Genomic DNA, 26,308 nt, shown 5'->3' with positions numbered 1-26,308 from the left:
ATGAGAATTAAATTATATTAGGAAGATAGCTAAAGAGCATGGTTACAACAATATGATAAAAGGTTTATGTAAGCAGCACCGGCATTTGCAGAATGGTGCAGAGGAAAAGGTAGAGGTACTAAATAATGGAAATGAGGATAGCGTACAGAGGGTACCAATAACGTATAACCCGCATCTAAAGGCAATGTACGAAAAAATTGCAAAAATAAAAGGAATTAATATTGCATACAAAAGAAATCCAACCATTTACAGTTTATTAAGGAACGGGAAGAACAATTCAGACCCAAATAGGCTTCCAGGGATATACAGTATTCCATTAAAAGATAACAGATGGGATAGGCCTTTAGTGTATATCGGATCCACCAAGCGTTCATTGGCCACAAGATTAAAAGAACATAAATCAGACATCGAACATAATAAATGTACAACGGCCCTATCTACGTATGCGACAAACCCGGACATCACACCTTTCTTCGATGAAGCGCTTGTTATTCGCACCACCCAACACCCGGAACAACTAAGAACTTTGGAGGCAGTGGAAATCTTTAAAGCCGATCGTAAATCCGCATGCATTAATTTCAAAGAAGAAATAAATCTCTCTGCAGCATGGTAATTTTTGTGAGATTAGCCGGGGGTACACTAATTCGTTAGTACCACTTAATCGGCCTATTCCGTGAGAATAGTTCTCCGAGTTTCGAATCGTAAGATCCGATCATAAAAAAGTTTACATAGGAGAGCGTATAAAATCAGATCCGAACTGCGAAGTTCAGATGTTCGTCAGGTTCCCGACACCAGTTTGTCAATTTATCGATGCGCGGACAAACGCGTGTTTGTCCGCGCATCGATAAATTGCATCGATTGCATCGATAAATTGCATCGCAAAATTTATTGCGATCTGATTCGGAATAAATTGAGGAGACATTCTTATAAAATAAAACAAGAGTAAATTTAATAAATCTCAAACAAACGAATACAAATAACCAAATACAACGATTATACGACAAGCTATAGACTAGGACTGAATCTATGCTAATGCGCGTTCGAGAGAGAGAGCTCACAAAATTATTCTAAACATACGACCTGTTTAGATGTCGTCGTCTTCGTTTCAGTAGGTAAAGGACACCTTGTAAATAGAGTTCATATTACTTTCGAAAGGGAGATCAATTCGTGCACAAAATATAAAAATATCACTTCTTCTAAGTGGAGACTCGGGACTTGGTCTATCGGACTCCATTATGGGCGTTGGCCATCAGGAGGAAACGTATGTGGAGTTAGATGCTTCGGATCTGTCGAAGAACTCCCCAAATTCTGACTAATCTCTCCTTTTATTTCAAGATTTCGTCCAATCATCGTCCAGTAACTCTTTCGTGAGAACGGACGAAAGGGGGATGAATGAGGGGTAACCATTTCCCATCTGAGCGAGATTTTTAACCAGATACGGGAAAAACAGCGGATGTTCTCTTCTGTGGAAAGGAAATAACCTTTGTTATCTGGTTTTTCCCACGTTTAAAACAATATTTTTTCACAAATCGAAGTAATATTTTGTGTCGATATTTAAACATATTTAATAAAAATTCACAATTTAGACCCAGGGCCTTTCGGATCTCACATTTTTAATTGACGATAAATCATAATATATTTTATAAGATAAATTTTATGACATACTGCACACAACGATTCCCCATTGGTAGAAAATTACATTTGAAATAACACGTAGATTCCTTCCATTTTCGGAAATTTTTTCGAAAAATGGCACGTTACGTATTTTCCAAAAACATTTGAATTAAAGAATCTGGTTATAATGAAAGCTATAAAGAAGTAAGCCTGAAGAAGATCCCAGGAGGGGAATCGAAAACGTTCGCCGATTTTAAAGAATTTCGCACCGGTTAATGGTTAATTGTAGGTAGTTGTTGGTTTGAAAACTGGTAAACTTCATTCCACAGATGCAGGAACTAGTTTCGCTACTACTGTTGAAAATGAACCAGATCTTAGTACCAAAAACTTGTCTGGTGATTCGGATTTACCCATTCATAAAAAGCAGAAGTATAATGAAGAATGCATAAAATTTGGTTTTACATGGATTGGTGATGAAAATGAACCAAAAGAGTTATGCGTTGAATGTGAACATGTGATGCACAACACCATTTTAAATCTTGCAAAATTGAAAAGACATTCAGAAACTAATCATCCAACTTTACAAAATAAAAATGTTGAATATTTTAAAAGAAAATGTAATGAGTTGAGGAATAGAAAAAAAGACTTTTATGAACTTTGTTAAAAACAATAATGATAATGCTTTGGAAGTATCGTATCGTGTCAGTTTTCGTATTTCTCAACAGGGTGAAGCTTATACGATCACAGAAAAATTAATTAAGCCATTTGTAAAAGATGTAGTTACTATCTTAATTGAGGAAGAACATGCTAAATTAGTTGATCGCATACCCCTTTTGGATACTACAGTTTCAAGGCATGTTAAAGATATGTCTAATGTTTGTGAAAATGAGCTCATAAAACATTTGCAAGCTTCTGAACATGGATTTACTATTCAACTTCACAAAACTACAGATATAGCTGGATTAGCGATCTTGCTCGTTATGGCGAGATATATTCATGGAATGGCTACTCAAGAAGATACTCTAATTTGCAAAAGCCTGCCGATCAGAACAACTACAGAAGAAATTTTTAATTCAATAGATTCATACTTCAAAAAACAAGATTTGAAATATGTTTTCAACTATGTACCGATGGAGCCAAGGCAATGCTCGGTAAATTGAATGGCATAGTCGCACACATGAAACAAAAAAATCCTCACACGAGAAGTACTCATTACTCATTGTCATCTTCATCAACAAGCTTTTGCAGTGATGAAAATGCCAGAAGAGCTAAAAGACGTACTTAATAATTGTGTTAAAATTATAAATTTTATCAAATCAAGGCCATTAAATTCAAGACTTTTCAATTTATTGTGTGAAAATATGGGAAGTTTATATAAAACGCTACTGTTGCACACAGATGTCCGTTGGTTATCTCATAGAAAAGTGTTAGCAAGATTTTGCGAATTAAAAGATGAAATAAGAATTTTCTTATCTGAACCTGCACCTCAATTAGCTCAAAAATTAAATGATGCAGTTTGGATTCAGAAAATGGTATATCTAGCAGATATTTTTACCTATTTAAATGAGCTCAACACACCACTCCAAGGAACAAATATCGATATTTTCAGGGTACAAAGTAAAATTGACGCTATTCTTTTAAAATTGAAATTTTGGTCAGTTTGCATTTTGAAAAGAAATATTGAATGCTTTCCTAATTTGCACAATATTTTAGTAGACAGTAATGCTAATCTCGATAAAAATGTAAAAAATAATTTGGTCCAACATTTATAGGATCTGCAAAAAACATTTCGCGAATGTTTTCCCGTTCAAAAAGAAAAATTATCTTGGATTCAAAATCCTTTTCGAGACTGCCACACCTCCGAACTCTCAATAAAAGAAAGAGAATGACAAATTGATATATTGACCGACAGTCAATTGAAACTAAAATTTAATCAAATTGATATTATGCATTTTTGGATTGACATTAAGAATGAATATTCTGAAATTGCCAAAAGAGCTGTGAAACATCTAATGTCATTTGTAGCAACCTATATATGCAAAAAAATCTTTCTCTTTCTATGCTGCCACAAAAACAAAATACAGAAACAAATTGGATGCTGAAGATGACATTAGGTTGCAGATTTCAACAATTATTCCTGATGTAAAAATGCTTTGCGTTAAAAAACAAGCACAGTTAAGTCATTAAAAGAATTTTCTTTTAATTAATTTGTTATAATATAATATAAAATATAAAATATTGTTCCTTTTGTTAATTATTCATAAAATGTATTCTATTGGGTTGTTCGGAAAGTAAGTTCGTTTCTTTTTCCGTGAAAAAAAAAAAACAATATTTTTATAATAAATAAATATTTTATTGAATTATATATCAACCATTTTGGTCAAATACCTGTTGTCATCGTTTCTGGTAGTAGCATAATTTCACATTCATAAAAGTTTTTATCGTTGCTTACGAAAAACCGATCCAAGTGATTTTTGACATTGTCATTTCAAGTAAATGTCTTACAGTTAAAAAATTTGTATAGACCGGAACAAGTAATAATCCGAGTGTGCTCGATCTGGCAAATATGGTTGGTGTGATAGCACGTCCCATCTAAGTTATAACAGTTTCTGATGAGTTACCAAACTTATGTGAAATTTTACGTTATCGTGGTAAAACACTACACCTGTTTTGTCAATCAATTCTGGCCGCCTTTTCTGTTTGATGATATTACTCAATTTGTTTACTCGATGGCAGTACACTTTTGAATCAATTGTTAAATTGTCTGGTAAAAGCTCCAAAAAAAAAAATTTCTATAAAATCCCATCAAAGAGAGCATCTCTCCTTAAGAACATGTGGAACCCATATATTGAGCTTTAAAACGAAACCAATTTGTTTCAAGTAATCATAAACGGTTCAATTTGATAAATTAAATTTCTTAGTGATTTTCACATGTTGTTATTTGGCTGTTTGCTTCAATCGGTATCTTTATTTTGTTTTTGTTGGCTTCAACTGGCCATCAGAACGTAGTGCATCTTCAATATTGAAATTGCCAGAACAAAATTTTGTAAACCCGTTTTGGCACTGTCTTTCTCTCAACACATCATCTCCATACATGTACCACAATTTTTTTCTTGCTTGAACAGCAATTTGATTTTTTGGTAATAAAAAAGCAAAATATGCCAAAAATGATGCTTTCGATCTTCCATATTTGATGGGACACAAAAAATAAACAATTGCACAGAATCAAACTAAATTTTTTACAAATAAGCCTTAAAATGCTAGCTGTCAAAATATATAATGATAATATGGTTTAGAATGAAAATGGCAGGAAAAATACGACTAATCCGTCTAGTGGTAAAAAAACGAACTTACTTTCCGAACAACCTAATAGAAAATAAATAAAATAAAACCTGATTCGCTACCTCACTATTCATTGTCTTATTAAGATGTTTGTATTAAGATTAAATAAAGATACAAGAATAATTTTGCAAATTTGAGTAGAAAAAAGCTTTGATAAACTATTTTATCTGCTACTTAAACATGAGGTTCCTTCATAAAAACCATGAGCTTGAAGGGTTTTTAAAAGTGTAAAAGGTTGAAGACCTTTGCCCTAGGGTATAGTCATGGAAGGAAGTGGGAAGAGGGGGGAAGGAAAGGAGGAAGAGAGGAGAACTCAAACGCACATGCCCGTATCGTTTAATAGACAAAATAGAATACAAAATACATTGTTTTTGAGACCAGTGGCACAGTATTGAGTACATAGGAACACATGTACACATTTACTACAATAATACAAAATTCCTGATTTAACTACAAATTGCCACTAGTATGACTGCCATCTGCACATAATGCTATACATTAGGCAGGAAGAAGAACGTATAGAAAATAAACTGACCACATAAGATTACAGTACATTGTAATATCTAATAGTAGAGCAAAATGTTGATGCAGTCCATGCACGAGTTGTCTACATATTGACATCATGCTTGTTAGGTAATGTTCTTTTTTTGCTGGTCTTGCCGCACTTTTCTCATGGCTTTCGTTGAAAATCTGACAAATGCTATGAAGATACTCTTGTTGTTGAATAGGGATTTGAGACAGGGCAGGCAATTTGTTCCCTGATAGTAGAAGTGATCAGATCTCTGCAAATCTGACAGAACTGCAGGCAGTCAAAGATAATGTAGAAAGGTTCCTCCAGGGTGGAGTTGTCACAAGGGCAAGTGCCTCCATCCTGCTTTAGGAACCAAAAGACAATCTATACATATTGCCTATCAATTTTTTGGTATACTTGGTTCCAAAATTTTGCCAGATTATTCAGGATCATGCAAAATAACAGAAAATCCTGGGTCACTAATTATATGCCTTCTATGTCTCTAAAGCACTATGGATTACTAGAAAATTAAATTAAGCATATATTAAATATGAACTGGTATTTACATTTGATACTGCTAATATTTACATGTTTTTAGAGCTGTTTATTTTCTCAATCCGAGGTTGAGTTAACATAAGTTTGATATTTGTTACAGTTACTTCTCCGATTTTCACAACAATTATTTTTCTCCCAATCCATGAAAATTATTTACAATATTATATTTACCAAATACAATCAAGTACAGTACATGGACGGGTTTCTCAGAAGCTCATTTTGTATTCCTTATTTTCCGACAGTTCAGTCCTCCGATCCCTTCGTTGGTCTATCCAGATCTCCAGACGGAAACAAAGAGCTCTTCCATTGGCCCTTCAACCCTTTATACCCCTCCTGTTCCCCCACTGGGTATATTGCCCCTCCAGGCCTAATGGATGATGGAACATTTGGGAATCTTACCAAACAAAGGGCATTGTGTCTGACATTAAATATTTTATGACAAGCAATTGTCACAGAGCTACAGTTAGGATTAAGTATATATAAAATGAGCTAAAAATTGCATAGAATAGAGGGATTCCCAATAACTTCAATGTAGATTTTCCAAGTAAGCATGTGCCTAATGCCAACTGTGGATGTTCAGTGAACAAATCTGATGATCACAGAAATTTAAAGAAAGTGCCCACTTGTCTTATCTATCTGAATTAAAAGATATGCTGGAAAATTAGTGATAAACCTGTATAAATATCTATTTAAGTTTAATAATAATAATAACGTATTTTGTTTATTTCAGGTGGTCATGGGACATACTTTATTAAAAACATAACCAGTTTTCATTTCACACAATCAGTGCTTGATTTAGCCTTGATAAACACATTTCAAGCAATATTTCTTGTCATGGCCATTGACTACTTAGAACATTTATATCTTCTGTTATTGGATAGTCCATTTAATGGAAGTTTACAGAAAAAGAAGAAAATTGTAGTTATTTTAATTATTTTTCTTTGTATAGGTAATTAAAATATATTTTAGTCTTTATAAATTTATTATTGTAATGTATATTAATTATTTATTATTATTTATGTTTAGGGTGTTTTGCATATTCTGCTACTAAAGGAATTTGGCTTGGATTAAATTATTTTCGTTCTGCATCTTATGTTTTGCCTCATATTAGTTATATTATTTTAATATATTGGACTGTAGTTATATCTGTATGTAAATTAATAAGCATCAGTATTTATCCATTTAATTTGAAACATCTTGGAACTTTACGCAGAATTGTTACACCAACAGATCCAAAACCAGTGACATTAAAACGATTATTTCTTCTTGTTAAATCAGTAAGTAATTTGAAAATTTTGTTTATGTATTATTAAATAATTTTCTTTCTCACTTTTAACTCCACTAAGTTAGTGCAATATATATTAATTCAGTTATGTGAAATTTATCTATTAAAATTATATTTAACATAGAAACAAAAGAAACTAATTTCTGCTAAAATATTAATTTTACAAATGCTTTTCTGAAAAATTAATTGTGTTTTTAGCAATTATAATTACATTGATTTTTAGTACTCATGCTTGTAAGTTATACTAATAATATCCAGTTTATAGAATTATTTTAGTGTAAACATATTTGTGATATTATAATTTGTTTTTAACTTCTTTTGGTAGACAATTGAAATAAAATTACACATTATATATTTTAGGAAATGAATTTAATTTTTGCTGGTACTTTAGCATTATTAGTATCCAGTGGAACAACTACAATAGCTCCTTTCTATTTTGGAAAAATGATTGATGCTGCACAGAAATCTTTAGGTAAATATCAAAATTAATATTTGATGCGTTTTTTTATAATTATTCTTGAAACTGTTAAGGTATTACATTGAATAAGAAATAATATAGAATGTTTGTTGTTTGAATAAAATTAAATAAGTACAGTGGGTGATTGGTTAATGAACAGATCGGATAATGAACAAATCGGATAACAAACACTTTCGTAAAAGATTTTTATGTTTGGGCAACGAACATCCCACAGAACAAACACAAGAAGAAGCGACGTAAAATAATGAATACCGATTTGTCTTCCCTTGTCTTTGGGCAACAATTCGAAACTTTTCGGAGTGTGAGAGACGTCAACATTGACGCTCAAGCTGGTTTATACCAATCAGATAGTATTCCTCCGAACTTTGAAACTCTCCCTTGTAATTCCAGCCTTTTATTTTTGTGACAAAATAATTCTTTTATGTATTCACGAGACTGTTGGGTAGGCACTCGTTAAGTTTTGCATCTGTTTTTCTTTTCGAAAGGTGAGAGTATAATAGCAAAGGTAGAGAGTGGGCGGAAGATGCCTAATGTTGCTGAGTGGGCAGTATGGCGTGAACAGGTCTACAGTAGGCCGCAGTTCAGTCTTATTTAAGAAAAATACAGTATAATCAAGAAGACTCAAGCAGCTAAAGGAGTAACAAAAATCACATCTGAGAAATAAAGAACATTGAAGAGTTCATAATGGAACCCGAAATGGATCTGATGACAGAAGATCGCCAAGAACTCTTGAATGAAGAACACCAAGAAACTCGGTGAGATATGTTTTCTTCTGAAAAAGAGGATTAATACTGATATCTGTTATTAAAGATCCTTTGAAGAAGTGGGATGATAACAGAACAACGGTCTTAGAATGGCATCCAAACCAGGTTGAGGCTTGGGGATTTCTGCAATTGCAATGCTATTAATTACTTACGAAAAATCCTGAGGAAGAGAGAAAAGCAATAGACATTAGACAGATTCTTTAACCCTTTCAAACAGAAAAAACATGACTAATAAAAACACAAGACTGTGTGTGTATATAGTCTTATTATTACATATAAATAAACGTAGTAAGAAAGTATATATTTTTTATTTTTGGGGGTCTCCAGAATGAATTAATTAAATTCCCATTAAAACCTATTGTAAATTGATAATCGGTTAACGAACAATTCGGATAGCAAACAAAGTCTTGGAACGAATTATCGATCACCCACTGTACAATTCTTTTGTTAATTTTGGTTAAATTTTAAATTTCTATAATTTGTAATGTTTTCCAATTGCAAATGCAGCACTTAATTTGAACTTTCTTTTCTCTTAAATGGTATTCTTTGTTGAATGGGAAATTAAGTAGAACTAATGATACTGTAGATGCCTTCATTAAATAATTCAATGGTTATTTAAATAACAGTAATTATTTTAGTATGTTTTATGAAATACATAGTGATAAGCAACTAAACTGTTTTTAAATGTATTATTTCTGTATGAAGTATTCACAATTTCACATTAAAAACATTACACTAAAAATTTTATATTCTTACATTTTATTAATAATATCAAAATGTAATTTGGAGGTTTAATTGTGAATTATTAATGTGCTTTTCTTAATTATCACATGCATAAATTCGTTAACAAATTTTTTATTATAAGCAGAATATGATTGATTGTCCGTTATTTAAAACAAAAATCTATTGTCTTTCTTTTGAATCAAGGCTATATTTAGTCACTTATCATTGGGAGGCATGGAGATTGATTTTACCAACTAATATCAGCAATACTTCATGCAAAGTACCAGTCAAGAAGGATGGCTCTCCTTATGCAATCTCTTCATCCTTCACACTCTTTCTTTATATTTCTGAATTTCTTGTAATTCTGAAAAAAAAATTTAACTGTATTTGTTTTTTTTTCTTTTTTGTTTTGGTGATGTGACTTTGCCAACTATTCAGTGAAATTTCTCACAATGGAGGAACAAGATGACTCACAAACCCCACAGCTTTGCCCATTTTCAATACAGAAGTTCAGTTTCTACAAGTTCATCTTTTATATCAAGTTGTGACTTTTGTGTGTATTTTCTAAAACAATTTAACAATTTAGTTTTTCTAAAATAGATATATTACATATATATACTGAATATAGCTTTACATTAACACAATAAGTAACAATTTGTCTATTTACTTTTTGTTTAATGTCTGTTTTATTACAAACATAAAATGATTTTGGAGACAACAACATATTATTGTAATAAACTAAGAAAAAACATGTTATTTTGTAATTATAAATGAACATCTATTCTTATAAAAATGGAAGTTTTAGATTATTATTATTTACTCAGGCTTCTGTATATTAATAGGACTTATTATACTGGTGTAATTGATTAGATACAAAGAGGAAGCAGCAGTCAAAATTAAAACAGTATTTCTTAGATAAGACAGGTAAAACAGATGAAAATGAATACTATTTTAATTTTGACTACTGCTTCTTCTTTGTGTTTAATTGATCATACCAGTATAATTATACTTACAAGGGAACTGTCGGAGTGTCTTCTAATAAATTTTAATAAAATTTAGTGAATAACTACATTAAAAGTATACAAACTCTATTTTAAATTTGTAGCATTCACTAAAAGTGTTGATCAGAGTTATTAGCAATCAAATGTTGCACTACTTTATAGTAGTTTAGCACAATTACACAAATTTTTAGAAGTGAAAGGGTTGCGGAGGAAGACGGCGATATTACATTTAGAATAAATTCTGGAATTTTCAAAAATGGTATACAAAATTTTATTAATTCTTCAACCATTTTTGAAAATTCCAGAATTTATTCTAAATGTAATATCGCCGTCTTCCTCTGTGATCCTTTCACTTCTAAAAATTTGCGTAATTGTGCTAAACTACTATAAAGTAGTGCAACATTTGATTGCTAATAACTCTGATCAACACTTTTAGTGAATGCTACAAATTTAAAATAGAGTTTGTATACTTTTAACGTAGTTATTAACTAAATTTTATTAAAATTTATTAGAAGACACTCCGACAGTTCCCTTGTTAGTAGATGATGATAATTTAAAATAGTATTAAGGACATAGAGGCATAATTGATGGAAGTTTTAGCTTTACACACACATTTTTTACTATTAGCACAGTTAGGTTTACTTAAGAAACAAAGTTTGTTTAAACAAAATAAATAAGACTTTTTGAGCAGGAAAAAACACTCCATTACTGTAAATTCAAAAAATTAGAAAACTTCTAATTTTTCTAATTTTTGGCAAAGTATTTTAAAATAAATATATTTTTAGACTGTATCTTAAATTTACAGTGATGGAGTAATTTTTCATGCTCAAAAATCCTTAAATATAATTATAATTGGGACCAACACAAAACTTATATAGTAGTTCATTAATTCTGCACCCTCTAAAAGTTAATTGATAATTGAATTTGTCCAATAATTATCTGGCATCCTAGTATACTGCACATTGTGGCTACACACCATATTGTCTGCTTCTTACGTTTTTCCTGTTCTTTGTTCTTTTCATCTTTCAGAACTTCCTAATCTCCTTAATTATTCTATCTTGGAGGTAAGGGCCACTTCCTAGAATCACCAGCATAATATATACAAGGTTACCTGAGGACATAATGAGGAGAAGAAAGGCCACTTCTGAGCTAGTGCTCAAAGAGAGAGGATGACGAAAGGAGAGAGATGTTATAGTGTCCAGTGCTTGAGTAGACGGGTAAAGTCATAATTTTGAGCAGGAACCCGAGCCAAAGTTGGCATTCAATTTGATCAGTTGTGAGTTTTGAACAAGCAACTGACAAGTTGGATAGAAGTAAAAACTCTTATGACCCAAGGGAAAGAAGACAAAAGTGTGTATTGTGTGTAAGAAGTTTCCACATGGCCCCTCATGACAACAGAAAGACGTTTATGCAACCTGGGTACTTTTCTTCTGTCCTATCCGCAATCTTTGCTGCTTCTCACCTCCTATCTTCAATTTTCCTTTCTTAGTATAATGTGAGACTCAGCCTTGTTTGTTTACGGCCTGATCTAGATTTTTAACAATACCATTTTGTTAAACTACTGTCAACTTTCACACCTGGGAGTTAATCACTTGACAAGTTCTCAGCAGATAAAAAGACACTTTCTCATAACCTCACGACTTATTGTTACAAGTTTGTCAGTTGAATATTGCAACAGACCAATCTTCGATGCAGTCATCCTTCATCCTACCAACCGTTTTCGAAGCTTAACATTACCCAAGTGGAATTTTATGCCTATTAAACCTTACCAGAGTGAAATTTTGTGCCTATTGAATTAACTAACTACCGACATCTAGTGACAATCACCAAAGGACATCTAGTCACCTAAAGGAATGATAGATCAGGTATATATCACCATGCGTTTTAATGTGAACTCTCTCTCTCTTACTGTGAAAGCCAGTTATCCCTCTTTAACGAGGAACGTGTTTCCTGTATTCAATGTCTTAGATTACTATTAAACGTTATTTTGTTATCCTAATCTGCATAATCACTTCCATTGTGCTGTCTCTCTCTCACTCATCCAGAATCAGACCGCTCGCATGACCTACTTCTGAACTGCCGCGGCTTTCATTTCACCCGAGACACAGTTCTGTCAATCCTGATGAGGCACTAAAGAGGTGCCAACCCTCTGGTCACAATAAGTTAGTATCATGGATTAGTGATAAGAAAATCTTTTTGTAATAAATATTCTCAATTTTTTGTACAAATCACGATATTTTTATAATTGTCCCACCAACGGTCAGATTTAAGATGACCTCTGGATAAACTGCCCTAGAGTTGGAATCCATTTGAACCTGTATATAATTATATCACACATAAATAAATTTAATTTTCTAACATCTACTGCACGTGTTTCTAAGGCAAATACCTTTTGTTGGGTATTTGCCTTAATCGGCTAATGGAGACAGTTTCTTAATTATTACATTTATAGGTTTTGTGAATCTTAAGTATACAGTGCATATCCGGAAAATAAATATATACACATGAATCATTGTGAATGTTGATTTTGTGCAATAATGTGTTTATTAATATTTTACCATGCTTTTCAATCAATCGTAACAAAGTTAATCATGCACTGTATCATCATTAGACTGATTAAAGTGTATTTGCTAATACAATGTCCACAACATTCAGATTGTCTATCATTAAATTTTTCAAAAATACAAAAACATTCAGTATCTGGCAATTTTGATAATCTGGCATAACTTGTCTGGATTAACAAATTTGTGTTGTGTGTTAATGCTGGAAAATTTTATAATAGGTTCTAACTAAACTAAATGATCATGCTTATCTGTAAATAAAAGAATATATTCATACATTATTATATTTTCATTTATTTAAAAATTAATTTAAAATTTAAATAGAATGATACACATAATATTTTAACAAATATCATAAGAATTATTACTATTATAGAAGTTTATTGTTATCAAACGTATTAATCATTAATACTTTTGATGATAATAAAGTTTTAATAATATATATGCTTTTGTTAATTACACTATTTTTATTTTCAGAAAAGTTAAATGAAACTGTTCTGATTTTATTAATGATTTATCTAGTTGGAAGTATTGCATCAATGGTGAGAGCATGGCTTTTTACACTTGCTGGTCAAAAGTTTGTAGCACGACTTCGTAAAACTTTATTTTCTGCTATGATAAATCAAGAAGTTGCATTTTTTGACACTAACAGGTATGTATTTATTTTTCTTTTGTTCTACAAAAATAATAAAAAAAATTATTAGTATTATTTGTGTATGACAAATAATACTAATTGCTTTTTGCTTTTTTTTTTTTTGTTCAATTGATGCAAGATTTTTATTCATTCAAATTGTTTTTCATTTTTTGGTATTTAGTTTTCCTTTCTTTTAGTAAAATTCAATACATCTTCCTTAATACTCTTTTTACTAATTTGATATTTTTGTAATTTTTTTTTAGATTAAATAAATGAAAACCTAAAATGCAAAATAATAGTAAAAATTTAATACCTCTTGCATTTACATTTTAAATAAACAGATAATACAGTATAAACAGCTATACATATTATGTTAATTAATTAATGGAGCATATATATTGTTCTGTTTGTTATAGCAGATTAATTGAAATTCATATTTTATATTTCAGAACAGGTGAATTGACAAATCGCTTATCATCTGACACACAAGTTATCCAGAATTGTGTCACGGTGAGTGATCTTTGATAAGATAGAATCTGTTCTTTGAAACCTTATATATATATATGTTATGGACAAAGTGATTAATATGGGCATTATTCATAATGCCCAGTCATTGTGAATAATGACTAACAAAATCGGGCATTGTAATAAATTTCAATAATTTATCAAATTAACCGGTCATACTGCTATCATCTAGTCGGGCAAAGTGATAATAATGCATTGAACAATGATCATCCAAAATATGCTAGCCAATCAGCACTGGCATCTGAGTTGCGTATTTAGTACCAAATTTGGCGGCAGTCGCAACTGTTTGTGCTTTTGATGGTAGTTCTTGAACACATGTATCAATAACTAGTATATATCAATATCTAGTATTGTTAAACAATCGGCGGCCTGCTGGCGGCTCCCCTCCGGGAGGAATCTGTCGGGAGCACAAACAGTTGCGACCACAGCTATGACGGTGCACATAGATAAAATTTTACCATTTAATTAATATAGTTAAAAGTGCTTAGTTTTAAAAGATTACATGTCCTTTTTTAAAATACTTTGAAATAATTCACAAAAAATAAATATTTCTAAATGAAGTAAGTGGAGTTTTTTTAACCAAATTAAAATGTCACACAATTTAAAATTCAGTACTAAATGCAATATGCACTCAACACGATACAATCAGCAACTCAGTGCCAATTGGCTAGTGTATGTCGGATGATCACTCCTCAACGTATTATTATCACTTTGCCCGACTAGGTGATAGCAGTATTCATAATGACCAGTCAATTTGATAAATTAATCAATATTTATCACACTGCATGCCCTTTTTGGTCATTATGAATAATGGTCATATGAATAATCACTTTGTTCATAACGTATATATAAAAGGTTTCAATAAACAGATAGAATATATATTCTTTACATATTCTTGCCTCATATTCAATTAAAAAAGAAGTCTTAAATTGTTAATATTCATTTAATACTAACATGTTGTGTTCATAATTTAATTTTGTAATACTACATTCAAAATGTTCAAACTTGTTTCCAAATTTATTCTATTTTATAAAATATTTAATAATAATTTGGTTTTAGACAAACTAAAATAAATTCCCCCACTTTTTTTATTAATTTGAATTCTTTTCAACTTAAAATTCATTATTATGTTTGATATAAATTCAATATTACACTACTGTTCTTTTGTTCCTTATCTATGTAACTTCTTAATTTCAAAGTATAAAATGAGAACTTTTTTGTTTTATTTAATTTGTTTAAATAAGTCATTCTATTTCATTGATATTTGATAGTTTTGAGAATTTATATATTTAATTGTCAGTTTGATTTCAAAATGTTCTTTACACTTTTATTATAAATATTTTTATCTTCATATAATATTTTCACATTATTTTCAAGCTTCTCCCCACTTACCGGCGGCTCCGGTCAGAGGATGTCTACAGGAGGGCAAAAATGAGTGGGGAGGTCGTGAAATCCGTAGACAGGCTATTGATGAGACAAGGTGAACACAAACAACACATTTATTAACCTTCTGTTAGTCGCATGGGTCTGACAGACCCGACGCGATTTTCAGTCAAAATTTTTTACTATTAAATATTTGTTGAAAAATTTGAAAAAATTAATATTCCTCAAACTTTTTAATTAGATTAACATGCTGTTAAAATTTTTTGCATAGCAACGCTCATTTTTTAGAAAAAAAATGCTTTACGAGTCGCATGGGTATGACAGACCCATGCGACTCACGGAGGGGGTAAAAAAACGTCAATTAATTTGTCGCCGTTGCCGATAGCGAGTGTCGCAATAACTTTATCGCGCTGAAGTTGTCGCGCGGTGTCTATTATACTTTATAATATCGTTATTTATTTATATATTTATTTTTTTTTTTTTTTTGTTATAATATTGTTTTCAAAATTAATGTCTAATTAACTTTTAATCATTTTAATTATTATTCTATTTTTATCATATAATTTTTATATATTACTTATGATGATTCTTCGTATATTAGACGATGCAAGTTGGCATTTTTTTACATTTACTAACCAATGGGAAACTTGTGAAAACAGTCTAGCTATAAATTGCCGGGAAATATCTCCCCCCTTTCGGCAATGATCTTGGAAATCAAATGTAAACAATCGCTGTAAATTCGCTTGTTTTATTCGCGTTTTGAGCTATAAATTGTTAATTAAATATTGTTTCACAATGTATATACGAGTAAGCATGTTCTCAAAACTGTCTAGCAATAAATATTCCCGGGAAACTCCAACTCTCTATAGTAAGTCTATGGAAGATGTTATTGCTGTTAATTGGCTTTAAAATTTTTGTTTCTACGCCTATTACACTGTAATTGGTAATTTATATTATGACTGATTTAAGTTCAACGAATGAGAGGTTTCTTCAGAACCATCTGGTCTGGATTTTCCCGCGAAGAACCAATCAACGTGATTAAAGTCAGAATGTAAGCAAACCTTACAAATAGCTATCTTCTTCATTTTAGAGCCGTAATTCTGGTAATTTTACTCCTGAATGTTCCTGACAAAACAAACATTTGTTTAAATAACGTCAATTAAAATGAAAAGTAGCGAAATTAGAGCTGAAAACGATGAAAATGGCGATTAACTAACTTTTATTTACATTCTGACATTGATTTAAGTGAAAGGCTAATTCTTATCGCAGTCAATTTCCCACAAGACAATTCTGAGAAGATGCTTACTCGATCAAACGAAATAAAAGCAGTATATGTTAGCTAATTAGCCCCTAAACATTATGAGAGCTAATTAGATATAAAGTGAAAAATTACAACTATGCGACAATCATATCGCATAGCTATCATTATTGTAAAATCAAATAATCTAAATTAATCTGATAAAAATACTTTAAATTGTTATCTGCAATTATTATCTATTTATTTTCCATCGCTAAACAACAAAACAAAACTAAAACAAGAACGTAAACTACATTTTAAGTAATTATAAATGAAATCGCTGCGTTTAATCGCGTTACGACTTTGTTGTCGCGCAATACGCAACGCGCGACAGAAAAAAACAAAAATAAATTATGACAATACAAATTGTGAAAATTACAAAATTTTTGATAATTGCATTTTTATAACATTCAGGTATTGACATGGATGTATTTTTTAAGTATTATTTTGTAAAAATTTTATATTATGAAGAAAACAAATTTCAGAATCGAGAGCATGTCGTAAATTGCCGAATTTTTGATGGTCCACCCATTATTTTTTCGATCGCTTCTTTTCATGCACAGAAAACATTTATAACTAAACTATAAGCAAATAATTTTGATGGATTCTATAATATTTTGAACGATGTCAATTTTTGAAAATAGGTGATCGAGTTAAGCCTAACACACGACTATATCAGATAAAAAATTAAAAATAAAATTTATGTCTAAAAATCATACGAAACTATCTATTAAATCATAAAGACAACATTCTTATGAGTAAAATGAAGTAAAATCTTTGTCAATTAGTCGATTTACAACTCAGAAAAGAAGTGTTGAAAATAGAGTCATAAAACAATTAACGTTTATTGACTTTCGCGGTAGGGGGTAACGCGGGGTCGGTTGACAAATTTTCTCGCAGTAGTGCAAAAGTTCTACTCACTTCGCTTGAAAGTGTCATATTTCTTCCCCACTTACAAACAAACCCGATGGCAATCGGTGAAACAGGAGATAAATTACAGCGAGTTGAAATTTGATATGTTTATTTTTTTGCGTTTTTCGTATCGAATTACATAAAAATAAATATTAATAAATTCATTTTGTCAATACGCAAGTAATTTATATCACTAGATAGAAAACAAAGCGCAGAATCCAACTAAGAAACTGTAGTTTCTTTACGCGATAGATAAAATTGAATTATTTCATATTAAAAACACTGGGTCTGTAAGACCCATGCAACTCAAGTAAGGGCCCCATTCCTAGCGACTTACGGAGGGTTAAACTACTAAAAGATTATACATATCAAAGGCAAAAGCCGATATGACACACATATAATAATAATAGGAATCTATTCTATATCTACATTCTATCTTAAACTAAAGAATGAGAGAGATACCTCACTAAGAGGGACATGTTGGAGAGAGAGACTAAATTTGGTCAAGGGTTTATCTCGTGAGATTTGATCTCGTTGTATTAGGTGTTGGTAGGATGCACTGGGATTGGAGGTTCCTAATCATAGTTTCCCTTGGATGGCGGTATGGAGTGACAGATGGTATGGCGGTAGGAAGCTGGTGTTCCTTGATGTCTGCTTGGCTATGTCCAATGTGGGGGTACACTCTATTGATCTCCGACTGTAGAGGTCTGCTGAGGATGTTTACCTGGCGGGGTCCTCTTTGGCTGTCCACCCGGAGGTGCAAGTTTGACCCCTTTTTATACTTATCTTGGAGGGAGAATCATGGGGGAAGAAAATCTGATGCAATCACCAGCTAGACTTGCGCAGAGCTGTGTTTATGTTATCGTCATCTTTTCCTTCCACTATTTGACATCTTCCCATCATAAATTTGTCAAACTGCCTGATTTATTGATGTGAGGTGACTCATGTCAGAATATGTCTGCTCATCTTAGTAAAAATCATTTCCTTATTTGGTCATTTAGATTGACTTTCTCATCGGGTCAGTCGGACTTAGAGGTGAGTACGGGGTTTTGTTTTATCCTCATCGGTGACCTTTTGGTTACTCTCTAGACAGTAACAGGTGGTTGTTACCGTTAACTGGCTACTTATCTGCACCTCATATTTATGTTAGAATTGAACGATCCCCTGATGTGAAGGGAGTCCTTCTTTGGACGATTAAAGTCACCTTCGAGATGACGCAGTACACTGAGAGGTCAAAAGGTCTACTCTTTACTTCACAAGAGGGGAAAAGAAAAAGGAAATAATGATAAACATAAACTATACCAATGTGTGAAAATTTACACTTGCGTCCAAATTCTCACAATATTATAACTACTTATTGTACAATATGTACAGTACAGTATATAGAACAATGATTGAATATGTTTAAAGTATTATTTTTATACTCTTTAAATGTTGTTTTGAATTTTCTCACTTTTTCTTAAATGAAAAAATATGTAGCCATTCGTTGCATTCCACAAATGTGTAAAATGCTATAAATCATTGTCTCCAAAGGATTGCTTGATGTTTTATCAACTCCCATTTCTTTTTTGCTAATATAGTTAATAATAATAACACTATCTCACCAGATTTATTTAATTTAAACACCATTTTCATAGAAAAGGTCTAGTTAGTGTGCAGATTTATAACATCCTGAACTGTCATATGTAACCCATTGGACTAATTTTTGATGAACCGCTTTCAATCAACCCTTGAAAATTCCTTATTAACCATTTCAGGGACTCCTGTTAAAAACCATTATTTATTCACATTCTGTATCATTAAAATTTGTTCATTGAAAGTTTAAATATAAACTATCAAATCTCTCAAATATCAATAAAATAGAGGTTGAGTACACGGAATACTATAAATTATTTCTGATTTTTTTTTAATATATTTCAAATAATACAAATTATAATCTGTAATTTTTTCCCCATATTAAAATATTATATACAATATACAGTATAACCTCTGAATAGTAGATACTGTTGGGACTGATAAGTTGACCACCAGCATACATGCTGGTGGTCATATTGTATTTTAACCTGGTCATTATAAAGTGAAGAATACAATGAATCACAAGAACATCAAATTTGCATTAGGTATGTGAAAATATCAAAAGTATATATAGCGTATATAATTAACATATATATATATACAGTATATTATTTGTCTTTTCAGCTGTAAAAATCACATTTTAATCGAATTCTAAATAGTAAACAGATTTAACAAGATAATTTAAATGGAACATAAAAATTACAATAAAACATAAAAGTTGATTAATTATTAATTCATCAAAAACAACCTGAGCAGAAGTAACGAAAAAGAAAAATGCAACTGTTATTATGAACAGATTGGTGGATGAAGATTGATTTAGGCAATGAGAGTTCAAATGTTGTGTTATGAAGGCAATTTGCTTGCCACTTCTAGGAGTAAGAAATGTATTTGGTATTCTTGTATTCATAATGTGGTTTATGATCTAAGCGACTAATAAAAATTGATATATGGATTTGTCTGTTTTGTAGTTATTGAGTAGGTGTAATTTTTTGGACATTTTTGCTTTTTTCAATAAATGATTTATTAAAAATTACTTTAGCCACCACAAAGCTGTTAAGAACATAAATTACATCATAAATGTGAGAAAATTGAATATTGTCCTACATTTTAAAGTGGTTGGCAAATCACCTTCATAACACAATCTTTGGTCTTTCATCAACTAAATGCTGATGCTTTAACCTTAAAACTGTTTCTTTTTCATTACTACTACTATACCACAGTTCTTGTTGAATGAATGAATAACTTTGGAAAAGTTTATGGTTTTTTTGTACCGTAAACTTAATTCCAACAATAAAACAGAAGTTTAAATAACATTAATATGTATGACAATAAATAGTGATTGACAACTTAACCATATTAGTGTTTTCTAACAAATAAAGAGTATTGTTTGGTTTTTACAACCTACCCTCCTCCCCTATTCATATTTTAAGCCAGTCTTATTCAACACCTATGGTCAAAATTTGTCTTCTGAAAGAGTATTTGAACTGATTCTTTGTTTTTGTTATAAAATATTTTGTACGTAATTAATTATTTCGTAATATTGAAGGCAGAACTTCATGTTTTTGTAAGTAGGTTATGGATGACGATGTTCATTCTTAAGAGTGTGTTCTATTTAGAGGTAAATATTATAGATGTCCTATTTGAAGGGTCTGGGGATTTTAAAAATGTCTGTTAAGTAGAGGTACCAGCTATTTGGGAGTCTGTTATTGGAGGTTTCACTGTATATTTATCTATCCATAAGTATATTATATATTTTTTATTTGACTGTACTGCTATTTGTTATTGTTAATTCAACCAGTTTTACTTATTTAATTATTTTAGATTGCAATGTTATTTAATGTTATTTATATAGATGTGTAAATAACATTAAATAAAATCTTTTTTCTATGATAATGGACTTTTGTTACACTATGTATATAAATGATGATGATAAAATCTATAGAGTTCTCAACAATTTAGAGGGAAAATACATCTAAGACACATAACCAGACAAAAACTTTATTTTACATAAATAGGACAGATGAATACAAATATCTGAGTCCAATGCAAAAAAACAAAGCATTGCTAATTTGGCCCATTAATTCATAAACATGCCCAGCCTTGCCTCAGGTACTAACAGTCATCTTGCAACTTGAGCAACATCCAAAAATAACTCAATAAACAACAAACAACAAAATCTTAATAAATAAATGATTTAAAATAATGTAGAAATACATAACAGTGTAATTATTGAAAGGAAATTGACACTACTACTACTATTATTAAACATTTTAATAAGTATTTAATTAAATAGAGAGGTTGAGGCAGACGTTTTAAACGTGTAAACGTGTACGTGTGACGTTCGGCGCCGCTTTCCCGTAAGCCTAAAAGTTTGACGATGGTGTTTGGAATGTCGAGCGTGATTCCACCGACTATCCAAACACCATTGTCAAACTTTTAGGCTTACGGGAAAGCGGCACTGAACGTCACACATACACATTTACACGTTTAAAACGTCTGCCTCAACCTCTCTAATAAGTAAACATTACTGCTTGAAATGACTCATATGTGAAAGCATTTCAAAAGCATAAAAGTGTGAGAAATTTCATTTTAAACAAAAACATTTGCCTGTTAAAATATTTGATAAAGTTTTAATGTAGCAAAAGTATCAATTTTCTTCCAAGTGAGGTAAATAATTTATATAAATTGATTAAAATAAAGATAATTTTAAATGATTTAATTTTCATTACTAAAAAATTTCTTTTCTAGGTAAATATATCTATGTTATCAAGAAATGTTTTTCAAGCAATAGGATCTATTATATTTATGTTTGTTCTTAGTTCTCGACTGACTGGAGTCTTATTAGCGGTCGTTCCTCTTGTATCTATAGGAATTGTAAAATATGGTAATTATTTTATTTTATCACATTTATATATATTAAAGAAATAACTCATAATTTTGATGTTTAAAAATAATGAGAAGTTTTCTGATTGATTGCTGACATAATTGCTGAAATATTATTTGAAATTCACTATGCAAATTACTGTTTTGAAATTTATCACTCAAATTTTATAATAATCATTTAAAATTGAAGCACATATTTAAGACTTGAATTTCAATAAGTTCTTTACATTAAGGGACAATACTTTGCTTTTCCAAAGTGTTTAGTGGTCAAATATATTAAGGTTATTAAGAATAAATTGTTAAAGATGTTACATCCATAATTATGATACCATGATAAAACGTTTATGCAAAATCTAGAAGAAAAAATCTAAGATTCCTAAAGGCAAAAAATTCTTTTGAAATTAAAAATTTTTTAAATAAATGTGCCATCAGTATATTGAACATCAGGAATATAATATAAAAAAAACTGATGACTTCAATTTGTTTTGAAAATGGCTAGGCTGAGCTGTCTCCAAAAATATGTCTGTGTTTATCCTGAAGCCAACACAAGGTGTCATCTTCTACTGCCTGTCTACAACTGGAACTATTAAAATATTCCAAGCATTGAATCTATATTTGTTGCTCTCTTTGATATTTGATGTATAAAACTCTCAAAAATCCAAGCTGTAATTCATTGCTCAAATGAAAACTGTAGAAGTATTTCACCCACTCCTCTGGTGGGTGAAATACTTCTACAGTTTTTGTTTCTTTGGCTCGTTATTGTTTTATAAATTTTTAATTAAAAAATTTTTTCCAAATTATATTGTGAATGTAACATTATTAATAAGAATTGAACTGAAAGAATAAATTATAACTTAATAAGTCTAAAAAAAGTACAGTTTCTGATTAGATTTTTTTATTTCCAAGTTGCACATGCAATGTGATAGTCAGAATCAGTTTCTTTAGCCTACATTTATTTTTTGACAGCTTTAATGATATTATTTTGAAAATGGATGAACTGTTTTATAGGCAAAGTCATTGTTTTAAAGAAAAATAGCATAGTTTCTCAATTGATTTGGAATAAGGACAATTATGAAGAGTAGGAATGCAATGAAATTTGAATTGAATCCATTAACAATAAGAAAGAAGATATGAGTATCTTATAATGATTAAAAGACATGTCAAAAAGTATTTTAGAATGAAAAAGCAATTAGGAAAGGCCCTCTACAGAAAATGCTAGCAAAGAAATTTTTGAATGTATGATTTAACATGTTTTGTTTTTACTACTGCTCATGGGAATTAAGAGTGCATTTCTGCATATTCATCATAAATTTGGCCAGAATAACAAGGGAGGTAGCTGAGTGATCAGAAATAGGGTTCAACATATCCAGGACAGACTCTATGAAAATTTTCTGGGATTTTTGCCTTCCTGGATTCAATCTTGGGTCCCCAGAGTAGTAGACTGATGCCTTAACCAGCTCAATCATCCAGCCAGCTAAATATTTTATTGATAAGTCCATTCATATCATCTCATATTTATTCCTACTATTTTGCATAATTTGAATGTATAAAATGATGATAATTGATATTTTGACTAGGGAGAGTATTTACATACAGTAGAGCGTCGTTTATCCGAAAGCTGGTTATCCGAAACGTCCGTTATCCGAAAGCATTCCAGTCGGCAAATTTAAATTTTCGCTAGTGCTGTGGCGCTGCAATCTTCGGCTATTTCTCGGGCTACTCAAATATTTTACGTTTTTGATACTAAATTAACATCTGAAGTATAATTTTTTATTGTTTTTATATTTTTCAATAAATTAATTTTGTTTGTACAAAATAAAAAAATAATTTTTAACGATACAATAGTCTTCGTTAGGCTTAACATCGACGAAAATTCAATGTGAAGCGACACACACAACAGAGAGAAATCTCAACATGGGATAAATTAATATATTTTTTCGTACATGATTCGTTATCCGAAAAATAAGTTATCCGAACCACCCCAGTCCTCAATTGATTCAAATAAACGACGCTCTACTGTATTTAAGAGAGTTCTTTAAATAAAGCCTTTCTTGACAGGAGATATCAGAAAGCCTTCTAATCTTTCAGAAATAATTAAATTGCAGAAAAATTATTATCTTGGACAAATTGATGAGATTATGTCAAAAATTGTATTTAAATTTTATTTATTGAACATTTTTTTTATATTACTCAAATTTATTTCTCTAAAACAACAGTTTTAGAGAAATTTAATTTGAAATTATCTGGATTCTGTCTAGTTTTATTGGAATTAAATGTTAATTCTTTTTTAGTTTTTTTTTTCCTGTGAACACATCTTTCAGTAGGCTGAAAACATTTAGGATAATTGTATAAAAAACCGTAAGATTACTACCTGACAATGGTCTGCCTTGCAGTGAGAGACAGATGTACTCACCTTTCTCACGATCTGTCAGGATGATGCAAGAGGTTTGGCCATATGGGGGTAGCAGTACTGGACACAGAGATTCACACTGACACAGATTAACAGTGATACTCGTGTTTAATGAGACAATAAGGTTATGCTTACAATAAGTACAGCAGAGAGTTTTGAGAATTGTGACACAAAAGGCAAGCTCATTGCTGCTGAAGCGTTGATTTTGAGGATGTGCAGTTGAAGTGTCAGTCTCAGAGGTCCAGGGGCACCAGGATGAAGACATCACAGCAAATACCATTGGAGGATGCTCTTGATCATAGGAGAGCAGTCTTTTTCAGATAACTATAGGAGGGTAATTCCTTGATTTTGGCTACCACGGATGATCTTTCGATCTCAACCACCAAAAACAATCTCAATCTCAACAACCTCGCATGTCCTTGAAAACCCAGGCTTTTATACAATTTTACCCCCAAAATTCTGATTTTTGGTTGGTCCAAACTGTTCTTTTCCCCTTCCCCATTGGTCCCCATACTGTTACCAGGGATGCAATTTGGATCATGGGGTGTTGACCACTCTCTATCACCCCCAATATGGACCACTCTCCCAGAGGGTAGGATAACACTTCTTCTCAAGCGATTGTCTTGTAAATTACCAAAAATGTGTTTTTCTTCTATCCTGGAGAGAACACAGCTGTGTCCGCATGGTCCTGGCTGCACCCCCTGAGGAAGCATTTACTTTAACGCTTTTAACTCAGTGTTGGGTGACTGCAAAACTCCAATTGATGTCACTTTTATCTCCCCTGTGATCTACGACCAGGATTTGTGACAATTAAATCTTATAGCACCCAATTTCCTCATGTCTCTGGCTCCATTCACATTCGCAAGAATATATCACCCGTTTATTGACATTGGTTCAATAGCCCATCTCCTGCATCGACAGGTGAGGTCCCAGCCTCAAAACTTTGAGTAAAAATTTTTTGAAATTAAAATGTTAATTAAAATTATTATAATATTTTGCTTGTATCTTAAAACTGCTAGAACAGAAATAAAATCTTTGCATTGCCCTGCATCTGCTTTTAAATTGATATTTAAAAACAGATAATCTGTTAGTTATTTACCAGAAATTACAGTGATTAAAAAATAATAATAATAATTATTATTATTATTATTATTATATATATTATATATATATATAATAGGGAAAGGAGCAATTTTGGCGAAAAGGTCACGTCATACCGGTCCGCACTACGGGTAAATATTGACATTCAACTTTGCAATTTATCGTTTACTCAGCCATCTGATNATATATACATTTTATTAATTTATAAGTTGTTTTTTTTAATTTAAAATAAATATTTTACTATAAAACTATGAAATTATATTTAGGTTCATATGTACAGAAAGTTAGAAAAGATTTCCAAGATGCTTTAGCTTCGGCAAGTACTGTGGCTGAGGAAAATCTCTCCAGTATAAGAACAGTTAGAAGCTTTGCAGGAGAAGATAAAGCTAACAAATTATATTCTAAAGAAATAGATGTTAGTTATGGTTTAGGAAAGAAACTAGCCTTAGTTCAAGGTAATTATATATATTGTATATATTTTTTACTGTAATGATTACAATGACAGATATATTCACCTCCTTAAACATTCAAAACCTCTATCAAGACCATTTAAAAACTGTACAGTTTTTAAATGTTTAAAATGTTTAAAACAAATTATTTTCTATTAATATTTCTCATCATGTAGATATCAATATGATTACTACATTATAATCAATTTATCTAAAATATTATCATGATCTTATTTAAATTTATAATTTAGTAAGTCTTCAGGTTTATTGAAAGGTTTGTCTTTCGGTGACGTTGGATAATCATA

The 26,308-nt window shown here is 31.0% G+C and overlaps 1 protein-coding gene across 4 annotated transcripts in view; it reads left to right on the top strand.

The window, feature by feature from the left end:
* The window catches only part of LOC111640825 (ABC transporter B family member 1-like), a 39,575-nt gene extending 13,518 nt beyond the window's left edge, over window positions 1–26,057 (top strand). For 2 of the 4 annotated variants that reach the window (XM_023386889.1, XM_023386888.1), the window contains exons 3-9: window positions 6,753–6,971; window positions 7,049–7,299; window positions 7,668–7,779; window positions 13,312–13,486; window positions 13,918–13,978; window positions 21,909–22,044; window positions 25,821–26,057. In XM_023386889.1, the coding sequence (XP_023242657.1) occupies window positions 6,753–6,971; window positions 7,049–7,299; window positions 7,668–7,779; window positions 13,312–13,486; window positions 13,918–13,978; window positions 21,909–22,044; window positions 25,821–26,044 (1,178 nt within the window). In that variant the 3' untranslated portion in view covers window positions 26,045–26,057. The remainder of the gene's footprint in view (window positions 1–6,752; window positions 6,972–7,048; window positions 7,300–7,667; window positions 7,780–13,311; window positions 13,487–13,917; window positions 13,979–21,908; window positions 22,045–25,820) is intronic. The other 2 variants (XM_023386890.1, XM_023386891.1) reach the window with 2 other exon arrangements.
* Window positions 26,058–26,308: the final 251 nt, after the last annotated feature.

This window comes from Centruroides sculpturatus, unplaced genomic scaffold, assembly GCF_000671375.1.
Source record: "Centruroides sculpturatus isolate CEXI.00-Female unplaced genomic scaffold, Cexi_2.0 scaffold1123, whole genome shotgun sequence".
NCBI lineage: Eukaryota > Metazoa > Arthropoda > Arachnida > Scorpiones > Buthidae > Centruroides > Centruroides sculpturatus.
The sequence above is the reverse complement of the archived record's forward strand: the minus strand, read 5'-3'. Positions and strand labels throughout refer to the sequence as shown.